This window comes from Scleropages formosus, chromosome 8 (genome assembly GCF_900964775.1).
Source record: "Scleropages formosus chromosome 8, fSclFor1.1, whole genome shotgun sequence".
In the NCBI taxonomy this organism is placed as follows: Eukaryota; Metazoa; Chordata; class Actinopteri; order Osteoglossiformes; family Osteoglossidae; genus Scleropages; species Scleropages formosus.
In genome coordinates, this window is record NC_041813.1 from 7,391,532 (window position 1) to 7,414,850 (window position 23,319).

General features: G+C 41.2%; 2 protein-coding genes across 5 annotated transcripts; both read right to left on the reverse strand.

Moving 5' to 3' along the window:
• Positions 1 to 523: 523 nt before the first annotated feature.
• Positions 524 to 12,684, reverse strand: entpd6 (ectonucleoside triphosphate diphosphohydrolase 6). Of its 4 annotated transcripts, none has more exons than XM_018725087.2 (15): positions 12,571 to 12,684; positions 12,400 to 12,463; positions 10,408 to 10,736; positions 9,083 to 9,159; positions 8,468 to 8,611; positions 8,286 to 8,361; positions 4,626 to 4,661; positions 4,219 to 4,307; positions 3,536 to 3,615; positions 3,246 to 3,310; positions 2,457 to 2,558; positions 1,859 to 1,999; positions 1,597 to 1,653; positions 1,286 to 1,398; positions 524 to 1,093 (listed from the first exon to the last, which is right to left on the reverse strand). In XM_018725087.2, exons 3-15 carry the CDS (start codon positions 10,667 to 10,669, stop codon positions 1,010 to 1,012), a joined length of 1,326 nt encoding a protein of 441 aa, XP_018580603.1. In that variant the 5' UTR covers positions 10,670 to 10,736; positions 12,400 to 12,463; positions 12,571 to 12,684; the 3' UTR covers positions 524 to 1,009. The 4 variants fall into 4 exon arrangements, with proteins under 4 accessions (XP_018580603.1, XP_018580602.1, XP_018580604.1 ...); XM_018725086.2 differs by having other exon boundaries at positions 12,400 to 12,466; XM_018725088.2 differs by having other exon boundaries at positions 2,457 to 2,555; positions 12,400 to 12,684.
• On the reverse strand, positions 10,826 to 11,748 carry LOC114911079 (calmodulin-like). Its single transcript, XM_029254250.1, has one exon. The coding sequence runs from the start codon at positions 11,638 to 11,640 to the stop codon at positions 11,176 to 11,178; it is 465 nt and encodes a 154-aa protein (XP_029110083.1). The 5' UTR covers positions 11,641 to 11,748; the 3' UTR covers positions 10,826 to 11,175.
• Positions 12,685 to 23,319: the final 10,635 nt, after the last annotated feature.

A 23,319-nucleotide genomic window follows, 5' to 3' on the forward strand; every position in this document is an offset into this window, starting at 1 on the left:
CAAAAGTGTTCAATGCAAGTCCTACAGAATAAATACCTGTTGCAGAAGTAAAAATGCCTGCATAACTACTGAATAGTGCTGTTTATGAAAATGTATCTTTTCATAATTTTTTTTTTTTTGTGTGTGTAGGATTACAAGGTGAAACTGAACAATGACTCATTTGTCAAACAGTTGGAAAAGGTGTTTTTTAAAAGCAATCACTGCTTGAAGTAGGTACTGTCTACACAGTACCATACTTAAAGTGGAAAAAGCTGCTGTAGTTCTAGGTAAACATGAAATTGGTGTCTGCACTGCTAGTTTAATTTCTTGGATGCCATACTTAAGGAATAGTTATACAACAGTGTGAACAGCAATAGGATAACTATTTGAAGTGGTTTTGTTTTATGGATCAATAAAGTGGTATGCTGTGATTCATTTGCTTTGTGAATATGCTCACTGTCTCTTCAGAATAGTGATAGAGAAGAATATTTCAAATGAATGTGTGATGAGTGCATTTTGCATATCCAAATAAGGCATTAAGCAGTTCCAGTGATAATCTGTTTACTATAAAAATAAGCAGCCAGTTTCAAAACAGAGTAGGCTGTTTTTTTTGAATAAAACCCACATTCACACCACCAATTTTTCAGGAAATCTCAGATCACAAAAATGCCGTTCTGAAAGAGTACATGGCACCTGAATATCAGTTATCTTGCCCTTGTATTGACTTCATTAATGAAAACCAAAATCTCCCACTATATCATGCTTCTTCAAAAAAGTACCTCGTGTCTGAGTGTCAGGAACATGTATTTCCCTTAACACACAGAAAGACAAATTTCAGCGTTAAAAATGCCCAAACAATGTCAACATGTCCACAAAGAATAGCTTAAAGAAACATACATTCCAATAAAGTAAATACTACAAAATGCCAGTACAGTTACTAAGAAGCTTTCTGAGGGTAAGACAACAGAGAGAGGAAGGGAATGGTGTCATCAATCACATCAGCAGTGGCTACATGTGCACAGCCATCTGCTTAGTGTCTGCGCAGAGACTCGAGGTAATGGAAAGTGGCTCCAAGTGCCCAGCTGGTTTCCACATCATTTATCTTCCTTGCCAACTGTGAACACACACACACCTATTTGTTTGTTTTAAGTACAAGTGTCAGATTGTGCAAATGTAAAATATAATTTCACTAACTGCTTGGAGCACTAAAAGGGTTAGAAATGTTTGACTTAGAAGTGAGCAGCTCCCTCGAACTCCAGAGGTGTTGATGTTAGTTATTCTCAAGGGGGTGGGGGGGTAAACCTACCTTAAAAACTTTGTCTTTTGGAAATCCCAGTTGTTGCAGCAGAACTGAAATGTACGTGAGATCCAGGCAAAGGAAGGGATGCTGTCCAGGTGTGACTTCCATGCTGTTACAAGCTGTCACATGTTGGAAAGCAATGATTTTAATTAATAAAAGCAATGACAAAGTATTAAAAAAAAAAAAAGATAATCAGCCACTTAAGAAACCAAATGTTTTGTTTTGCGGCCGCTATGCGTTTAAAATGATTTTAAAATTAACACCAAGCACAGCAGTAATATGGAGGAAACACTGGTCTGGCAGTTTCTATTTCCTACCTTTTTTAGCAGCATCAATATAATCGCTCACTTTCACAGTCCCACCGGTTTTCTCATCTGAGGCACAAATTGAGAAACTTGTTAAATGCAAAGGTGAATATTTGTAAACTAAATGTTGCCAGTATAACTCCCAGTAGGACCTTTGCTGCAGTCATCTTTAAACAAGGATTCAGTAAATTATCCAGATGTGTAATCTATAGAATTGTAAGCAACAAGTAATGAATTACTACTTGTTTTCAAAGGAAAAAGAAAAGTTTCCTACCGATTGTTCCAATGTCTACTGCTCTATCGTAATAATAGGAGAAGGCATAGAAATCAATGTCTTTGACCTCCTCTGCCTTTTCCACTTTTTTATATAGCACCTTCTCCACCTTCGTATAGCAGGACTCATAAATTGGCTCCCCTGAAAACGGCAAAATAGCTCGTTTGTGATTATGTTGAGAATGTCATTTTAAAGAGGTATAACAACATTGGAGTGTTATGGTATATTGGGGGGGGGGGGGTCCTAAATAGAACGTTGACCATCTTTATCTCTTTTCAGTACGTACATACATATGTCCCAAATGTAGGGGAAGAGGTCAGAGGTAAAGTTCACATGTAGTGGAATGGCCTTAAAATTGGGCTCTAGGGCAATAATTTAGACATTTGACACCAGCTTACAGTTATATGATTAAAATAACTTTAGGAACTTCAGGAACTTTAGATTGTCACAAAGTAACTGTATCCATGGTGATTAAAAAGACTCCTATGAAAAAGGTCTCTCTATTAATCAACTTGAGTTGTGCATTTATAAAATAAGGTATTGTGTAAGTCATTGTTTAAAACAATAAAAAGCCATATAACACAATAATGCGCAGTACCTGCTTTCTGTCCTTTGACTGTATACTGCACTTCAGCATGTTCCCACTGGCCCATGAACTGAGGGGCTAAACAAGGGCTCACCAGCTCTTGACTGCCATCTACTGTTCAAATATATATATACACACATATTAATATATAATACAATTCATTATATATACATATATACACACACACATATATATATATAGGAGACTTGAATTATAAAGTTGCTCCTTGACTTGGTAATTTATTCAGCAGGTATCAGAAGGTGTAATGATGGACATATGAATGCGACCAATCTTTATGATGTTTTCTTGGAAAATATTACGTAGGTCATAAACTCTATTATAGAGATGACAAAGTGTGAAAGTATGATTAAACGTGCATCGAAATAAAATTATACCATCTAATGGCTAATAACACATATTTCAGTTAAGTTACTGCGACCATGCTGGGAGCTCTATTCCCTTCAAGCTGACAACAGCTGATTAAGCGGGGGACACATAACCTTAAGATAATCATAACAGAACACACAGACAGGTTATTTAGAAGACCTTTATGTAACACAAAGAATGCACTAAGAAATCTGATTAAAAATTCCAAGTTTATCAAATGTTAATCCCCATAAAAACTGCATCCAGGGCATTCAATGGATGGCAGTTTGTTTAAGCCAGCCACGAGCTAAATCACAGTAACAGCTGGCATCCAAGGAAGTAATCATCCACTGTGTTATTAAAAGATTAGATAATGGCTTATTTATGGGGCTGCTTTTATAAAAGGCAAAGTTGGACAAATTGAAAAGTACTCACGGGGCTGCCCTTCAATTCCACCCAGAACAGCGAGTCTTGCTGACATGAGTCCCAGCCCCAAGTAACTGGACGGAGAGGAGGGTGTCAAAGCTGTATAACTGTTGCTCAGAAACAGCAAATGTCTACACAATGTTAATGTAACATTTAAGGACACAGATCTAAAGGTTGCTAGAAGTATAAAAAGCTATTCTGTAGAAAAATCCTCATTTAAAATTGCTCTAGGAAAATTTCCAAAAGTAAAATTCTAAGTCACTTTAGGCAAATTTCAGCTAACAATACAGGAATAATACCTGTGCGCGTAAAGCGTGTGGGAGCCGTTGAACATCTGAATCGATGTGATGTGGTCAAAAGGAGAGGTCTGGATGGTTTTCTAAAACATTACATACAATGAGCCTTAATGTAATCTTCAAGCATTCATTACTCTGAGCATAATTTAAAATCTTAACCTTAAACCTGCATTTTTTTTATTTTTTTATTTTAAAATCCATGAAACACCAGAACCTTCCTGAAAGCACTTCTACAAATTAAACTCTCCCACTTTTGAAGTGGTGATTACCATACTAACATTATGAGTCTTAGAATCTCACCAATTCCACTTCCCATAACAAGTTATATTGAAATTCATAATGCATAGGGCATTTTTCAAACTACAACAAATGACTGGTTTGAGCTATCAGGGAAGTCAAAGGAGTCAACATCCACAAACCCAATTTTGCTTATCAAGTGGCAGCTTGAAGGCAAGTTTAAAGTCTTTTGGAAGCGGTGTAATGACCTGGTAAATTGGTCTTCAATCCCCCATGTACAAGGTCTGACCCAGTTAAAGAACAAGAATTCCCCCATGGTTAAATGTTAATTTCCCATCCCTTTGGATTATAGAGGCATTTGCGGATTATGCTCTAAGACTGGAGAGCATCCCAGCAGTTCTGCACGTTTAACAGGTCTGAATTCAGCAGATTCAAATTCATTGTCTTACCTCGTTTTGTGGGGAGAAGGTGATCTGCGTGGACCCCCCTCCCAGATCCAGCATGCCGACAGTGGCCTTCTTTGCGCTGTGCAGGCTGCCTGCAAGCACAGAGAAGCAGGGTTACTGGTCAGACAATCAAGCACAATGAGAATCAAATTTGATCATCCATTGCGATCGGAAGAAAAATTTTATTTGTTTTTAAACTCAGCTGGTTTTGCATGTCAGCAAACCCACTTCTGAAGACAGTGGGGAAGGTTACAGCAGGACAACCTGGGCCCGATTCATCCCCTGGCTCACACTGATGTTACTTCAATACGCAATACCCAATGGAACATACAGATAATATTCAGTATGCTATTATTATATACTGACAAATACAGCTCATGTGTAAGAAAACTTAAGTCAAGCTTGCTTACCTATTAAAAAGTTGACCGTGATCCATGCAGAAACACCTGTACAGAGAAATGCACAAATGGAATTTTAAAAAAAAAAAAAAAAAGTTAACCCTTCAGTACCCGTTCAGATGAAATTCTGCTTGTTATATTATGTTTAACATGTTGTTTTTATAAAACTGTCACGACTGTTGGAGGAACTAGCAGTCCAATGGAGCTGCATTCCTGCATAGGAAGGGCTTTACTTGGAATGTGTGCACGTGGAAGTGTATCATACAGGCTTTAGGATAAAAGTCTTAGGACTGCAAAGAAGCAACTGAGATTTCAAAACAAATGATAAACCTCAGACTAAATGCTGTGGCCTGAATTAAGGGATACAGATTCACTTAGCTGGCCCATGATTTTTGCCTTGTTGTACCCTACAGAACATGCATAGTTTTTCATTTAAACTACATCTGTTCAGGCCTGAATGACATGGTTAAGCTCCACTACAATAAGAAGCTGAGTGACAGTCACAGTATGACTTCTAACAAAGGCGGTGAAATCCGGTTACGGACCGAGTTCAGTTTAGCATCAGTTCAGTAGGACAGCCATCAGAGCGAGATCTTATACACACACATTAATGGAAGAAGTCTTGACATTGCCAGCTGTATCTTTTCAAAATCATGTCATCTGTAGTAAGTCAAGACGTTAACTTTTTTTGTGGAAAAACAGATTTAGAATCACTTAATGTGCACATTGCAGAATTCATGATCGCGGATGAACAATGGTCTCAAAATGCGTATCTTTGTGTAACAAACCGGGAGAGCGGTGGCGCAGCGGGTTTGGCCGAGTCCCACTCTCTGGCAGGTCTGGGGTTCGAGTCCCGCTTAGGGTGCCTTGTGACAGACTGGCGTCCCATTTTGGGTGTGTCCCCTCCCCCTCCAGCCCTACGCCCTGTGTTGCCGGGTTAGGCTCCGATTTGCCGCGACCCTGCTCGGGACAAGCAGTTTCTGCCCGTGTCTGTGTGTATAACAAACTAGTTATGAGTCAAATATCCACCCGGAAGTGTGCATGTGTATATTACATATTTAATAAGAAAAAAAAAGCCTATACGCAGCTACTTGTGTAATTTATACTGGTTCATATGGTGCCAGGTAACAAACTGACTGTACTCAAGAACCATGTCCGCATCCAAACCTGTCATTCTGTTGATGTAATGCCCTTTTTGTATTGTTCTCACCAGGAGGGATTTTCTTTAACTCACATGCGGCAGTTTCCAGGCATAAAGAAGCTGGAAGTCTGAACCAATTTATCACTAAGAGCTGACTCGAGTCAGATTCTCATAGTCCCACTCATATCTCTAAGTACCATCCTGGGGCAAGGCTTCATATTTTACAGATGACACACGTTAAATCACAGAATTATACATTTTCAGGGACTGAACCAAAAGTAATGAGCACAGCGGAATTACAACGAAGCAGTAACAGAAGACATAGGAATAGATAAATATCACACTCCTACAAGTGTGAAAAAAGTGCAAAAAACAGACAGCGTGAAAATTAGTGCTGACAGCCCAAAACTGCTACATCAATAAAAGGTCTAAGGGTGAAAAGACTCAGTATAGAGCCCAATGTCAGTCGGCAGAAATGACCTCAGGCAGCACTCCTTGGATCAGCACAACTGTACCAGTCGTCTGCTGATGGTGCTCCGTTTAGCCAGGATGTCATGAAAAGGGTGACGGTCATCGTTCATGATGGCTACAAGTTTGCTTAGAGTCCCACGCTTGAGCACTTCATCCAGAGTCCAATCTCACTTCCAGGATCAAGCCAGTCCTCCTGGTTAGTTCATTTAATCTGCTGGTGTCACCTGTCAAAATGCCACAGGACCAGCATACCACAGCACAGAAAACTGCAAAAAAGCAGACTAGTAGAACATCTGCAACAGTGACTTCCATACTCCAAAAGGCCTAAAAGCAAAAGGGACTCTGGCCTTTTTTGAACACTTCCTCATCTCTGTTAGGCCATTTCAGGCTGTTGGCCAAGTACAAGTACCTGAGGGTGCACTTGGACACCACCTCCACTTCTTCCGTATTAGCGGTCACTAAACACACTGAACCCTTGAATCTCCTGAAGTTTACAACCATCTTTTTAGTCGTTTCAATGCTTAGCTGCAGCTCCTTTCTTGTGCAGCACTCAACAAAGCCCTTCATCAGATCCCCGCACTCATCCTCCTGCCCATCTCAGGTACACCCAGTCATTGCTGCAAGTTGACGGTAAATCCATGTATTCTCTCCCACCTGGAAAGAAACTGTCATCACCTGTTCCAGTCACGTCTTCGTTTCTGAGCAAAAAATTGCTGACAAGCACATGTAGTTTCAACAATGCGGTTTACATTTCTTGTGAATTAAATCTCTGCTGCTGTTTCTTTGTTGTGTGCCAACTCTCTCTGAGTTAGAGGCAGCTAGCAGACAACCACTTCAAGGCTGAACAGTGATTTCTGCATCTTTAAAGTCCTTCGCTCACCATCTAACACTGCTAGCACCAGTGCAGGTATCTCCGTAGGCATGATGAAGTCATGTGTGAATACCAGCTACAGGCATTTCCTCCTTCACAAGAATTCAGTCCCTGCATACTTTTGGTATGACCTTTGTAACTTGTTTTTGAGTAATGTACTAAATCAATATTTTCATTCCTCTAGACCAAGAGCCGCAAATTATATGTACTGCATAATTATTTACGGTGTGAAATACAGAGATCCTACACCTCCCAGCTGGCCTGTCTTCCTGTCACGGTGTCTCGATTTCCCGATCAAATTGGACAACTCACTCATTTTGCCTACCTCCTCAGGTAAGAGTCTGGGAGTGATGATAGACTTGAGTCAATTTTTCTTTCAGCGCATCGAAGCCCCAACCCGGACCTGTAGATACATCCTACATAACATCCGCAGGATACATCCTTACCTCACAACTGACTCTGCCCAACTACTTGTCCAGGCCATGGCGACATCCCGTCTGACTACTGCAACTCTCTCGTGTGTGGCCTTCCTGCTACTGCCATCAAACCTCTATAGCTGATACAGAATGCTGCTGCACGAGTTGTGTTTGACTTGCCAAAATGTTCCCATGTATCTCCCCTTCTCGTTTCTCTGCACTGGCTTCCCACAGCTGCCTGGATCAAATTTAAGACCCTGGTTATGGCCTACAAATGCATCAATAGAACTGCTCCCAGCTATTTACAAGACTTAATCAACCGCTACACCCCAACCAGACTGCTATGTTCTTCCACATCTGCCCGCCTGGTGGTCCCACACACAAAAGGTAAAGCACGGAGGTTCTCGGTTCTGGCTCCGTTGTGGTGGAACGACCTCCCCCTCTCACTCAGAACCGCTGGATGTTTGTCCACATTTATAAAGGGTCTTGAAACCCATCTCTTCCAGACTCACTTTGCCCATCATCTCTTAAGTTCATATAACGTATAAATGCTCATGATCATGCTCGGATCAATTCCTTACAGAACCACTCCTGCAATGTAACATAAATGTTTTTATGTATCTCCAAAAAAAAAAAAAAAAAACTAGCTAGGAAGGTGATTAAGAATCGGCGATATTGTGATAAAGTTTTATGCAGCTACAATTTAATTCAAAATTAAATAACTTTACATGCTGAGATTGCATTGCATGGTTATCTCAGAGAAGATCACGCACCTTCATCAGTTCCATCCATTATGGACACACTGTCTGCTCTGGACAAAAATGGCGATTCGCTGAAGACATTTCTCACCTTAGAGAACAGAAAAGGTCCAATTAGAAATGGTATTCCAGTACCCCACTTCCATTAACATACACCAAGTCCTGCAGGACTGCCCCTGACTACTGGGAACTCCTACCTTGTCCAGCAGGTGAGTGGCCTTTTCTCCAGGTAAGAGACGCAGCCCTGCTGTGGCTTTCAGGACAACAGGTGTGCTCTTCCACAAGGCCATGGGGACAGTCTCCATGGCAACCCCCAGGAGTTCCTGTACACCGTCTTTGCACTGATGGGCCAATACAAATTAGTCATTTATTTTATATATTTTTTCCATAAGGCTCTTTTAAAGCGGTTCAGTTGTTATTGGATCAAAGTGACAAGCTTTGATATCATTAGGACACCGGTCTTACCTCAATATGAAATTATTTAATGGGTAAATAAGTGAACAAACAGAGATAAAATTTTACTGTTGGGTGTCCACATACTCCAGAATTCATGAGGATTGTCCCGCAAATCAAATGTCAGTTTTTCAAGTGGGAGAAATTTAAACACTTCAATCTATGTGGACATCCTTCCGAAACTTACTGGAAAGTCCTACATGATGACACCTGTGATAAACTCTAACCTTTTGGCCCTGAGGTCTCACTATGTATGTTGGCATAGATACTTTTTCTCGGTGTACCATCTGTGTACCAAACCAATTCAAATTTTACTGTTGCATGTTATAGGATACTTGTAAATAAACACAGTTTCTTACCTTATCTGGCTCATCGGCATATGCAGACAGGCCAGGTTTTATCGCTTTGAATACTTCATGTGCCAGTTTGGGGGCTTCTGTCAGTGGAAAGACACAATGCTAGTACTAATCAAACATTTGTCAAAGGTATGAAACTGTCTTCTCTTTAAAAAGATGCTGAGGCTTTATTTTCCAAAATTCTTTCAAGCAGTCTCATAAGGTGTGCTTTTATTGGATTCTATCATTCAAGATTCCTTACAACACTGTTTTAGAGCGAAAAAGACAATAAAATCCACAGTTTTTGAGGATCGGTATTTTTAGAAATTCTTGACCACATTTTGGAGGTCTGTGGAACTAATATACATCAGGGGAAATACGCTTGTCCATACACTGCATTAAAAAACCCTATTTCATCTGCAGCATAAAATGTAACTTAACGGAAACTGTGCAGCAGCACGTTAAAACACCCTAGCATACGTTATCTGTTTGCACTTCCCTTAGTGGTTATGTAAAACATGGCTGAACATGACTTAAAGATAAGTCCAGCACACACAAAAAAACACAACGCCGCATCAGAAAGTTGACCTCGCAACTAAAATACTGTCAACTGACACACAAGCTCTGTAAGTGGATTTAGAACATCAAACCAAATCATCAGATTCAAGAAATATTCTTGAGCCATCAGATCTTCCACAAGTGAATATTTGTGCTAAGAGCAGAGCTCCCATGTCTACAGTGGATTATCTGTAATGGTCTTCAATGAAGATGTAGACTAATGTACATCTGCTTTTATCTCAAAAGTTTTAAAGAGATTTTGATTATATTTTGCCCTTAACAGAGGCAATGCAACTAAACATTCTTAATGTCCTTAGTGACCATGGCAACACAGCTTCAGTGCAAATGTTTGTGTGCGTGAAACATCGAGGCTTTGACAATATTAACATAAATGGCAGGCACTTAATGTCCATTAGCATTTTACAATCATGGGTTTACCAATAAAGCTAGAGCAGCACTTAAGTGATCAAGCTTAACGTTCCAATGCGATAACTGCGTGCATCGTCCTGGAAGCTGTCAGGAGAGTTATTTCTGCACCACTGCCACTGACCACGAGCTCCAAAAACGGCTCATCAAAATCCACGAAAGTAAGCCCGACGCTGATAACACACACGACAAATGGAGATTCCATTTACTGTCAAGTGCATTACATGAACATAATCTTTTCCTGCAAATTAGGAAAATCACTATGAAATGACCACTTTCAAGTGTGCGGCAAAATTTTAGACGTTACTGAAAACCATATGATGCAAATATATGATTTTGTGTTTACAGCCCATGCCAGGACATACCGTTTTCTTCAAGGAGAAACTTGAAGACATGAATTCTTGTCCCTGTGCTGCCAGCATCAAACATGACGCCATACTGAAAGCGGCTGGTGGTGAGTTCCTCTACGCATGGTTGGTGCTCCAGAGAGACACAAGCTGCGGAGGGGTGGTTTGGCGTTTTGATGAACATCGCCTTCCCGCTGTCGGCATGCCTCTTGACGTACGTGAGATAGGCCACCAGACAGCCCAGAAACACAAAGACACTGGCTAACTTTGGTATCTTCATCTTCAGAGTGTAAAAGGCACATCACTGCTGCCCTGCCTGTGCTTATGTGGGACTCATTCTGTGTTTACTGGGGGGAAAAAAAAAAAAAAAAAAAGAGAAAATAAAGTTATTCGTAGGTATTAGAATGACAGGTGACCCCAACAGAGGTTAAGATGTACAGTATGGTTCAAGCATGGATGGAACAAACAGGTTATACAGGTATGCCCATCTGCGCAAGCAGGTAGACACTCCTATTTCTTCAGCTTTCACAAGGAAATGCTGGAGTGACGTGTTTAGGTGTTGCGGCGCCCAGGGCCATAAGCTTAGATGGGGTGAAGAAGAACGCACAGGCAGCGTGTATTTTAAACTCTTATTTGGACACTGGAACACAGGGAAATAATGCTCTCAGTCTCAGAACCCCATTTCCTCGAGGACCTGCACTTTATTTTTTTTTTTTGTAGTTCATAATCTTTTATTGGAAAAAATTAAGACTAGCATGTACAACTTGGAACGGAAGTAAACTGAATTCAGACAAAAAGCCAAGAAGACTCTTGCCCCCACCCCAGTGTGGACAAAATGTCAACGTTCAGTTTTTTTCTATACAGAAACAGTATGAATAAATGAACATTTTTGCAAGAGGTACATAAAACATTTGATTTTTTTTCTTCTAAGAACAATAAGGAATGATCTGGAGAGCTTCGTTTTGCAGTCATCGTTTGTACAAATTCATCATAGTTGACCTGGCCGTCACCATCGATATCTGCTTCTCCCATCATCTCGTCCACCTCCTCATCTGTCAGTTTCTCGCCCAAGTTGGTCATGGCATGGCGCAGCTCTGTTGCACTAATGTAGCCGTTTCCATCCTTGTCAAATACCCGGAAAGCTTCACGGATCTCTTCCTCACTGTCAGTGTCCATTTTCAGGGCCATCGTTGTCAAGAACTCTGAGAAGTCAATGGTTCCCTTTCCATCAGCATCAACCTCATTGATCATGTCTTACAGTTCTGCCTCTGTGGGGTTCTATCCCAGTGACCAAATGACTGTGCCCAGCTCTTTCGTTGTAACTGTGCCATCGCCATCCTTGTCAAACAAAGACCTGCACTTTTTTTTTTTTTTTTTTACAGATCAGAATGGATCACCAGCCCAACCAAGGGTGTCTGCCTCCACACACTGTTTTACTGAGAGAAATAAATGTCTCCATTCATCACTTCTGATATGGAAAATCTTTATTCAATTAATCAATTAACTTAAAGCCAGCTTTCCCAGCCTGCTTAGTAAACCCAGGCTCCTTTTCACCCTCCAAAAGGCAACCCCATTCGTTTCCCCATAGATCGCCCTAGTGGTTGAACCCCATATTTACAGTTTACCCACAATTCAACTATCCACATTCTGATTAAACAGATCTTCGCGTCCAAATACACAGCGACGTGGGTCCTTACAGTATTCATTAAAACAAAAGCACCACAGCGCTCGTGCTTTAAGTTTAACATTTCTCCTTTGGTTACTGACTGTCGCCCAAGATTAAAGTGTTTTGTGAAACAGAAGCTCCGTCAAAAATTACCGTATTAAATAGGACTAACTTACTAAGCAGGACGACCACGAATTTATTTAGAATATTATTTGTCACAATTCAATTTATTTAGTACTTTTTTTTTTTCTTTTTACTACCAACCGAATATGTAGCACTGTTAGTAATTTTGAAAGACGCGCGAACCGGTACTTTTTGTGTGTCGAAAATTAATTTGTACTTACAGGACATTACCGGTCAACACAGTTAGACTCAGTGCGTGCGTGTGCTTCTTCTCGCCGCTTCTTTCTGCTTTTTGATTAATAAATAAATAAAACAAAGAAATGAATAAAGGACGCCAAAGATAAAAGTTGTAGTATTTGAGCTACAATAATAATCAGCCGTAACTAGGTCACCTTTCCTTAGTGTATATTTTCGATCGCTAACTTCAGAAATTCAGCCTTCCTGTACCGCGGCTCATGTCGATTTCCGTGTCTTCAGTTGAATCTTTGAGAAACCCAAGGCGTCTCTCTTTGATTACGTCAAACGGGGTGCAGAATACTGATGACGTCGCTGCTTCTTCGTGTCAAACATACGTCTGCTGTGAGTGACGTAATAAAGGCCGAACGACAAGAGGTCTGTAATGAGTATAAATTAGGCGCTGTGCTCTGCTCTTTTTTCACTCTTGAACGAAAATGCCATTTTATGCATGCGTAATTTTTGTTTTAAACAGGTCATACAGGAAAACAGATTACAGTCAAATCTCTTTATAAATAAAAGCCTATTTATTTATGTCTTATTTAAATTAATTGCTCACACTGGTACTCATAGCTGACGTTTCAAAAAAATAAAATGGTGTCGCAGATTAAAAAACACCTCATAAATGACAATCATGTTCTCTACGTAAAAACAAAAACTGTACAAACACTGAAAGTCTTAAGCATACAACGTATGATGTGGAACATAAATTAAGCTTTGTAGAGCACATCCTTTGGGTTTTTATTCATCGTTAACGTCCCAGTTAATGTTAATTCTTACGAATATTCAGCTACTTAATTCCGTTAAAACGGTAATGATGTGAAACTTTTCAAATGTTTTTAATCTCGAAAAGGTTGCAAAAGAAAGGAAAGTCGCATTACCATTATTGAAGAATTGGGGGTGCTGTTAAACTAAAGGGACAAACTACTTCAAATGCACTTTATAAATATCGTCGTTCTGATCCAGATAAAACATATTAGCCTAATAATTAGGAGTAAGTAAAGTAATATTAATTATTCTGTAGACATACTGCCTCATATATTTATCCTCCTCAGCTTTGCAGGCCTTTAGTAACAATTTTCTGCAAACATTGACTCAATTGAGCTAGCTCCTATGAATAGGAATATACTGTATGTTTCTTTTTCATATTTATTGATGCAAATGAATAATTACCTCTTTGCAAAGACGTAATTTCTCAAAATTGTTTCACAGAAAATAAGACTTGCTTTTTTTTTGTGACGTATAAAAATCAAATTTAAAGTATTTCTCCACGCTACGCGCGCTACGGCATAAACTCAGAATTAAAATCCATGCATTCATTTAATTTATTCATTCGTTTATGGGAGCGGTAAACGTCAGGTGCAGAAAATGGGTGTTGCATTTGTTTCGGTGAATGAGAAAAACGCTCAACCTGCGCCTGAACTACTTCTTCAGTCCAAACAACTCTCTGCCTGCTTTGCTTAACCACATAGTTTTGTGCATTTAGCAAGAGCCTTTTGGCAGTTTCCTAACAGTTTTCAGTTCCTTTATTCCCCTAAAAAAAAAAAAAAAGAAGAAAATTCAGGGGCCAATTATATTCACATTGTTTCTGCTGACAATATGGCACCAACTGGTCTGTCACCGGCCAGTCTGTGTCAGAGCCATTTCACCTCTCCTTCCAGCGATAAATAGTTTTGTTAAAATTTACTAGGCTGGGTCAATAGGCCTCCGCAGGCTTCTCTATTCATTACCTCAATTAACGTTCATTAGGCTTGATATATGGGCCGATCTGTTTCCTCTGTCTGTTTTTTTGTGGGCGCGCATCCATGCACGCGCGTTCGCAGGCATGAAGTATACATATATTACCGAATCAATGACCCACATTGGGATGCCGTGGCTACACAATGGGGAGGGAAGCGCGTGTGAAGGATGATATTCAATTAGTTCCTCATTCAGCGTGCCTGTGGACCCAGGGGAGACTGCGAAAGGACCATATGCTCGGCATGTGACTATCTAGGCCACAGGTTCTGGAGAAGCAAACTGTTTTTCATGTGCACCTCCTCTTGTCAGTTATCTAAGATGAGATGCGTGTGTGTGTGTGGGGTGTGTGTGGGGTGTGGATGGAGGGCGGGTTGGGGTTGGAGTATGACCGGTGCCACTATCCCACCCCCACAAACTGTTCCCTCTTGGTTGTAGGGAGTAGTGGCTTCTCTGACAAATCTGTGCACACATGAGTGAATCCATTGTACACCTACTAGTCATTACAGATGCCCATTACAGCCGCCACACAATAGGCCACAGACTCCTGCGCCAGAAACCTGCAGCGAATATTGAGCACCACGATTAATTTGTTAAGTGGCAGTTTGCACACTGTCTCTTGTTCAATAGGAGGATGTCAGTCACAGAAACCCGTTAGCCTGGGTGGAAAATACAAAAAAAATAAAAATAATAGAAATACTAAAATAATTTTTTTAAAAAAATACTAGGAAGGTGATCAGGAATCGTCTGTATTCTGGGTTTTATGCATATGGTGGAAAGAAACAAACTGTACTTAAGAATCACGCATCTGCAACCATGTCTCTCTTTCTCCTAATGTAACGCACAAATTGTATTTTCTATAAGATGTACGTCACTTTGGAGAAAAGCATCTGCTAAATGTAAATGTAAAATGACAAATGATCTTAATTTTTTTTTTCGCCAATGAGAGGCTGGAGTTTGTTTTTAGGTAAGTTTGATTTGACAAGTTTATATCTTTTTCTAAAAGTAAGATATTGCAATTAAAAACAATGTAACCTTTCACCGCTTGTTGGTTGAGCAGGTTCTTATTCTTAAACATATAAAACAAGTGACGATGACAATAAATATATGGAAAAATAAGTGATAAATATTGAAGGAATAGAAGTAGTTTCTCTCCTTTTACTCAGATTTCAGAATGAATGTATATCTCATATTTATGTAAGGTATAAAAAAAATTCCTTTTTTGCACCTCTGCAGCATTTACATGTAATTTAATCTTTAATCTCTTAATAGCTCTTTATCAGTTTATGGGTCAGCATGCTTAATGGCTGTGTAATCTCTTCTCTTCTTAAGCAAACATTATTACTATTATCATTATTATTGCTATAACTCTAACATCAACAACAACAACAACAATAATAATAATAATAATAATAGTAATAATAATAATGGGGGGGCATGGTGGTGCAGTGGGTTGGACTGGGTTCTGCTCTCCGGTGGGTTTGGGGTTCTAGTTCTGCTTGGGGTGGCTTGCGATGGACTGGCGTCCCGTCCTGGGTGTGTCCCCTCCTCCTCCAGCCTTTCGCCCTGTGTTGCCGGTTTAGGCTCCGGCTCCCCGCGACACCGTATGGGACAATCGGTTTCAGATGATGTTTGTGTGATAATAATAATAATAACAATAATAATAATAATAATAATAATAATGCGGATAGCCCTTTGGCTGATACAGATACCTGTAGTGCAGCAAGACAGTGGTGAGAGGAAAGGAAACATATGGGAACACTTTGTCAGGTCAAGCACAACCTCTGATAGATCACACAGGAGGGAGTTGCAGTGGTCCAGACAAGATGTCACCACAGGCTGGACCAGGAACTGTGTAGAGCGTATTGACAGATTGAAGTGACACAGAACAGAAAATGTCTGAAAGAGTGGCTTATGGTGCCGGTGTGCTGAGAGGGAACTAGGGTCAATTGTCACACCCAGATTGCTGACAACCAGTGAGGGTAGGGTGATAGAGGGCTCTTAACGGGGGGGGGGGGGGGATGGAGCAGCGAGGAGACAGAAGACGTCGGTTTTGGAAAGGATGAGGTGCAGGTGGTGATCAGCCCTCCAGGTGGATATGTCAGAGAAACATGATGCAATGCATGAAGATATGTCTGTGACAGTTGGGGGAAAGATTCAAAGAGCTGTGTACTGTCTGCATGGCAAGGACAGTGATAACAAGACAAGCAATGGATGGGTTAGTGAGTAAAGGCTGACTAGAGCTCTGGGTGAATCAGAATTCCGTTTTATCGTTTTTGTCCTTTAATGGCTTGTTGTCTGGCCTTGTTGACATATTAAACCTTGCCACGAGTGTCTCATAAATAATAAGAATACTCTTTAATCTCCTTTATAGTACTAAACAGTGCCTAATCCTGGTTTTATTGGTTATTCTAAGTACACAGAACTCAAAGAAACTCAGGATCTGTTGTTTTTTCAAAGAGACGGTCCAGCCACAGATGAAAATACGCAAATCGACTTTAGGAGAATTAGTCATTGTTCATTATTACCATAGTGGTTTTTCAACGAATGCAATTGAAATTCCCAGAAAATCTCATTGAACACAAATTTTAATTTCATTTCTACAATACAATCATGTAAATCCAACTTGAGTAATCCAATGAGATTAAGAAAATTTACTTTAGTGGACTTCTGCATACCCAAAGAAACAGTATTACAATTTTTGTTTGGTAAAATCTGCTAATTGACTGCGGTCTTTTCTGAAAAACAAAAAGTCAAAGAAAGACGGCTGATTATCTGGTTTTAAACTGTTTCCGGAATCCTGCTAATTTTGGTTTTTTTTCATTAATGAATTTTTTTTTCCTTTCCGTGTGGGACTATTTCAAATCTCTAAGAGAAATTGCATGTATTTATTGGAAACGTAGCAGGTACTGTACATGTCCATCTCTCACTTAATCCACAGTGAACCCCGGTCTAAAGAGATGAAAGTGGAATCTTCTGTTAATTATTATTCAAAAGTACTTACACTGAATTACATCCTTATAAGCCCTTCAAATTATTTCTTAATAATCCGCCCTCCGGAATCACATGACCTAGATAAGTTGCCAGTAAGGGTCATTACGTTTTTTTTTTTTTTTTTTTTTTGCTGAGGTTCTTTTTTCACGCACAAGCGCTTGTTAATACTTTACTGTTGATTTGCAATACAAATAACTATGATAACTTTTAATCAAACCGAGATCAGTTAAAATATTCTACATTTTCCCCACTGTTAAAATGTCAGTTAATTTTACGTATCTCCCCATTTTTGGAAGAAGGCACCTACGGTCCGAAAACGGTGCAGTTGTGTCTAAATGCACTGCAGCATTGTGTCATTATTGCAAAGCCTACTATCGTCGATTGCGGACCGCATTATTTTGTTCCAATCCAATTTTCATTCAGTAGTACCCTTTCACATATAAAATGGATAAAGTGGTCACTTTGATTAATTATATAATGTATTAAAGGGAGCACTGGAAGTCATAATATTAATGGGATAATTTAATGCAATTTTTCTTGATTCGTTGTGTTCTGATTGGTCAGGCTAATCTGCAAGAATGTTTAGGAAATCAAAAACGGCAAAGTACAGCTAATCCGCTGTACTGATGTCTTTCCCTGATCATTTCAGGTGAACCGGAGCGATGCTGACGGAGGCCCTTTAAAGAGCGTACTGGCTCTGGTCCTAACATCTCACATGTCTCAAAACCATAAAGCTATTTTATTTGTCAGTCTAAGCCGCCTAAGCTCTCCTACTTAAGGCCGATCTTTCAAGCAAGTAGTATGATGTAAGGAAGGGCTTAAGCCACCTCGGACTGCGCGCAAGTGAAATAACGAAGGAATCGCTTTACGGGGGACGTACAGCATAGAGCGGAGCGTTCGCACGACCGTGAAACACGTTGTCGGAAGGCGTACAAGTCACGGTCTCGCAGTTTTAGAGAGTTTGCTGCAGCAGTTGGAACAAACGATGAACGATTCATCGGATTTTCCGTGTGTCGTCTTCCCACTAAAGAAAAAAAAAAAAAACACGTTGGCCTTCTGAAAAATTCAGCACTACGGTATGAGAACGTTTTTAACAAAACAGGCAGCCAACCTCAGGTTGAGCGTTTCGTATTTCTTGTGACATTGTGAACGCATCTATATCTGTAATTTTTCTGGGTGTTTTTTATAAAAGGGATGTGGTGGTGCAGTGGGTTTGTCTGGGTCCTGCTCTCCAGTGGGTCTGGGGTTCGAGTCCTGCTTGGGGTGCCTTGTGATGGACTGGCGTCCCATCCTGGGTGTGTCCCCTCCCCCTCCAGCCTTATGCTCTGTGTTGCTGGGTTAGGCTCTGGCTCGCTGTGACCCCCCCCTTGGAACAGTTTTAGACAGTGTGTGTGTATTTTGACAGTTTCGACACAATTTGCATACCTAGCCTCACCGCTACAAATCTGCAAATATGACTTAACACTCATATTTTTCCAGCTTCACAAGGAGGAGCTGGTCTTTGCTTGCCCATAATGTACATTTTGCCTTCTGTACTCGTTATATGTTAATATACAATCTGATGTTTGGAAAGCGAGCATTTATCTTCAATGAGTAAGCTCATGCAGCCACAGAGAAATAAAAACAAATTAGAGGATGCCCGATCAAAATTACGAGATTGAGATTTCTTAGTCATAGAACTGGAGGGGGTTTGCTGTGCGGATGATTGATGCTCCATGATGGTAAATCCCACGCAGCTCCTGCCACATACAAAACTGTGCTTCCATCGTGGAGGCGGCAATCGGTGCAAGTTTAATCATCAATGCCACAGAAGCATATTTTTGTATTTTTATAGTATTTCGCAATTTCGTCTTGAACAATCCAGCCTGGCGACTTAGATTACATTATTTCCACGGACCCGGTAATGGTCGTTTGATCTTTTAATATAAACACAATAAAAAAAAAAGATTCTGATGGTAGCTAAAGCTGTTTCAATCAGATTTGAGGAAGAGTGAGGGCAAAGCTGATTAAGCACACTCTAACACACGACACTTGTGCCGGAAGCAGAGATGTCAAGTGGCAGCAGTCACGCCGGGCCCGTCAGGAGAAGTTTCGGGCTGCAGAACGATCCCCGGTAGGTGCCGACGACCACGCGAAGGAGTCGCGCGGTCCATTTGCGTTACGAGCATAGTTGAGCCATCGCTCGCTTTAAACCAAAGCTGTTTCATTGTGTGATGACCTGATCATTTTATGTCCTAGCTAAAATTACAATTACTCTAATGAGTGCTGCGAAATGAATGACATAATGCTTTTTCCTGGCAAATCAAAGTGTTGCTACACACCACTTAATAGCATGACTGGTGATGCAGACACACCATCTGAAGCCGCTTCTCCCATTTGGGGGTCACGGGGAGCCAGAGCCTAACCTGGCAACGCAGGGTGAAGGGCTGGAGGGAGAGGGGACACACCCTGGATGGGACGCCAGTCCATCACAAGGCACCCCAAGCGGGACTCGAACCCCAGACCCACCAAAGAGCAGGACCTGGGCCAACCCGCTGCACCACCACACCCCCCCACTGCCTGGTGATACTTGCTTTTAATTTAAGTAGTCCAGAACAAGTCTCATTAACATTCTAGTAGATTAACTCATTCAAAGCAGTTGTTCCTTTTCCTAATGCCTTTCCACCAGGGGTAATCCGAGTTAACATGGATTTAAGAAATGGAATGAGATAAGCAGCAAAATTAAGTGATGGCAGAATCAGTAAAATGTCACCGCAACCTGCAAATGTCACTCCACATGTCTCCTGTGTATATTTTTTTAAGTTCTGAAATTTTTTTTTTTAAATAATAATTAAGTCATTGTCTTTTTACCACGTTAACCTATGTAATATAACAGGTATAATGTCTGTTCTAACAGTGGATTTAAACACATCTGTTTCACTTTATTTCTGGCTTCAGACAGTGAATTCAAAATGATTGTCCCGGTAGAATTTTATGTAGCTAGATATTTAATTCTCTGTAGATATTCGATTATATAATTACGTACAGCGTACGTTGTACTTGCAATGCCTTCACCCATATTTTACACGTTGTTTATATTCTGCTTTGTTTCTCTGACACACACATACTATGTGATAATTCAAAAACTCCTACTCAAAAACTATTAAGGCCGTTAAAAACTGAAAAATAAGTAGTGAAAATTGAGACACCTGTTCAGCATGCTTGCGATACTATTGTTTACATTATATGTATAAGGTCGGTTTGAATACTTTGGGCGCGAACAGTGAATAGAAACACATCACTTAAAAAAGTGATTTGTTTTAGACCAGTAAGCAATTATAGTAAATCTTAAAAGTGACATTTTCATTTATTCACTCCGCACACACTTTTTATTTAAAGTGGCGTGCAGTGATTTCTAAGTTGTCTTTAAGCACCAGATCAAATTTTAGAATATTTTGAGAGGTGCATAAACTCATTTGTGCCCCTACACAGTTCTGTCTGTGCGTTACAAAGCGATCAACAAATTCATGTAAAATATCAGTAAAATTAATTGCAAAAAATTCTCATTCTCTACAAAGAGCCTTAAAGCCTGAATGCGCCCGACCACCTTCCTCCAAAAAAGCATCTGTTGCCGCATGCCGAGTGAGGCGGGGGGCAGGGAGGGGTACGGGTTGTTCTTCAACATATGCAAGAAATTAGCCGCAGAACAACTGTTTTACCTCGGGGGTGGGGGGTAAAGGTTTCGGGGATTCGGAGAACATGCAGGCTGAAGCGCTGCACGTGCCATCTCTCTGTCACGCGCCGTCTGTGGGCCCACCATACTGGGCACGATGGGACAGCAGGCCTTAATTGCTTGTGACAGAGGAAGCACGCCGTGTAGGGAGCAGACATTTGCCCTTCAGCTAAGTGGGGTTGTCCATAGAAACCAGGGCTTGGCACCAATCTGCCAAAGACAGGTCTGGCCCTTCAGCCCTATTCATATGAGGAATGCAGCGTTCCTTCCTGGACAGCCCTGAAAACCATCAAGTGTAATACAGGTGCAATGAAATTAAGATGAAACTAAAACAAAGTGGTTGAAGAATAATAATAATAATAATACACACACACACACACACACACACACACATTTTCCGTCGCAAGGCACCCCAAGCGGGACTCGAACCCCGGACCCACCAAAGAGCAGGACCCGGTCCAACAACAAGTAGTACGGCTGTCTCACAGCGCCTGGGTGGTGCGAGAGGAATTCGGTTCAATCGCTGCTCAGTACGTGTGGAGTTTGCATGTCCTCCCCATGTCCTTGTGGGTTTCCCCTGAGTGCTCTGGTTTCCTCCCACACTCCAAAGACATGCTGTTCAGCTTCACCCATAGTGTGTGACTGACACAGAGTGTGTTTCACTGATGCATGGATGAGTGACCCAGTGTCAGTAGTGTATCTAGCAGCGTAAGTCACCGCGGTGAATAAGGTGTGCGGGCTCATGACACTACATAGAGTTCACTGGAAGTTGCTTTGGAGAAAAGCGTCTGCTGAATAAGTAAGGAAATATCAAAATCGCAAAACTGAACCCAAATTGAACGTAATGTAAGTACGCGGGGTAGTATTCACCATACTGAATACATGATCTTCCTCCCAAGACTAACAGTAATTCAGTAACAGTGAAATCAGCAGTAAATGTTTTCCTCTTTGTTCCAGCATTCAGCCGACGGTCCCGAAATTCTCCACTGCACACTTGTGCGGAGGTCGGGGGGGGGGCGGGGGTTGGTGGTGAAATTTTTGTCAAATTGTGAATTAATGTTTGCATTTTTAAACCGATTTTCTCTTCTTTTCCCCTCTTTTCTCCAATCTGTTCTTAGCCTCGTTTGAGCTAATCCTGCCACTGTGGTGGGGGGGGGGGGGGCAGTCGTGCGGGGCAACTCATGTGGGGGGTCACACTCGGAGTCATCGCTCATCGCAAACCCTGTCACTTTCCTCAGTGTGTCCCCCACGCCACTGCTCCCCCAACCCCCACACCCCCTGGAGATTCTGGGATGCCTGTTGTGGTTATGAGAAATTAACTGCATTGCTCTCTGTGGATTAAACATGGTACCATTTAACCAGGGAAGGTAATCTGCATCCTTCCTTTAGTCATTTAAACACTTTAGAGGGGCACTTTGAACGGAGGAGGTACCGACACGTCGCAATCCCTGGAGGAGATGTACCATCCCCACTCCAGGTGTATCTGTCTCTAAAGCCTGTTAGGACACCATCCCTAGTGGGACTGATTAAGGGCAGATTGTGCAGGTCCACTAACAGAGAAGAGGACTGGCCTTGGGAGGCCATGTTTAATCATTGAATGTCAGAACATGACATCTGTTGCCACGACAACAGCGCAGGCCTGGGGCAGCATCATCACTCGGGGTCCGTTCCTCTGCCGCTCATCACATTGAGCAATCAAGGCCGATTCCTCGACACCCTTTTCACTGCACATTTAATCATGGTGTTCTCATCACACACACACACACACTGTCTGAAACCGCTGTTCCCATACGGGGTTGCAGGGAGCCGGAGCCTAACCCAGCAGCACAGGGCGTAAAACCGGAGGGGGAGGGGACACACCCAGGACGGGACGCCAGTCCATCGCAAGGCACCCCAAGCGGGACTCGAACCCCAGACCCACCGGAGAGCAGGACTCAGTCAAACCCACTGCGCCCCCGCACCCCTCGTTTTGAAAGAGTCTCATAATTTTATCAGGAATATATTTTTGTCATTAAGTTTTCATGTAAGGCTTTGGCTTTTACAGCCATTCTGACCAAGGCTCACATTTGGGAAGCACTGACTTTTTTGTGATTACCAGGGTTGGACAATTAGATATTTACCATAAATAACTCCGTAATCCATCAGAAAAATTGTACTTTTGTATTCCTTGCAGAAACCATACACAGCATACACCATATGCTGGATCCCATATGTCATCTTCTCAGCCACAGACAAAGAAGGGACAGTACTGTAATATTAATCCCAAGAAAGCTTTTTAATATCACGGTTATTGTTTAAATCAAAGACAGATTTTATTTTCATATTTTCTCGTAAAGCTCTTATGAATATTCCATATCCCTTTCATCAGAGTCTTTGGTCACTTAAAGTGACCCCATCCCCTGCTGATTAATATTGTGACTTTTGCAGTTGCTATTTGTTTGTGTCTAAATAGGTCTCGGTACAT

Bases quoted from the DNA above. Each gene is read 5' to 3' on its own strand.
- entpd6 (XM_018725087.2), bottom strand. From the start codon at position 10,669: ATGAAGATACCAAAGTTAGCCAGTGTCTTTGTGTTTCTGGGCTGTCTG. The intron at 8,362-8,467 runs GTAGGAGTTCCC...CTGTTCTCTAAG, and splicing joins CCACTCACCTGCTGGACAAG to GTGAGAAATGTCTTCAGCGA. The intron at 2,559-3,245 runs GTGAGTACTTTT...ATATTTGAACAG, and splicing joins TGGAATTGAAGGGCAGCCCC to TAGATGGCAGTCAAGAGCTG.
- LOC114911079 (XM_029254250.1), bottom strand. From the start codon at position 11,640: ATGATCAATGAGGTTGATGCTGATGGAAAGGGAACCATTGACTTCTCA.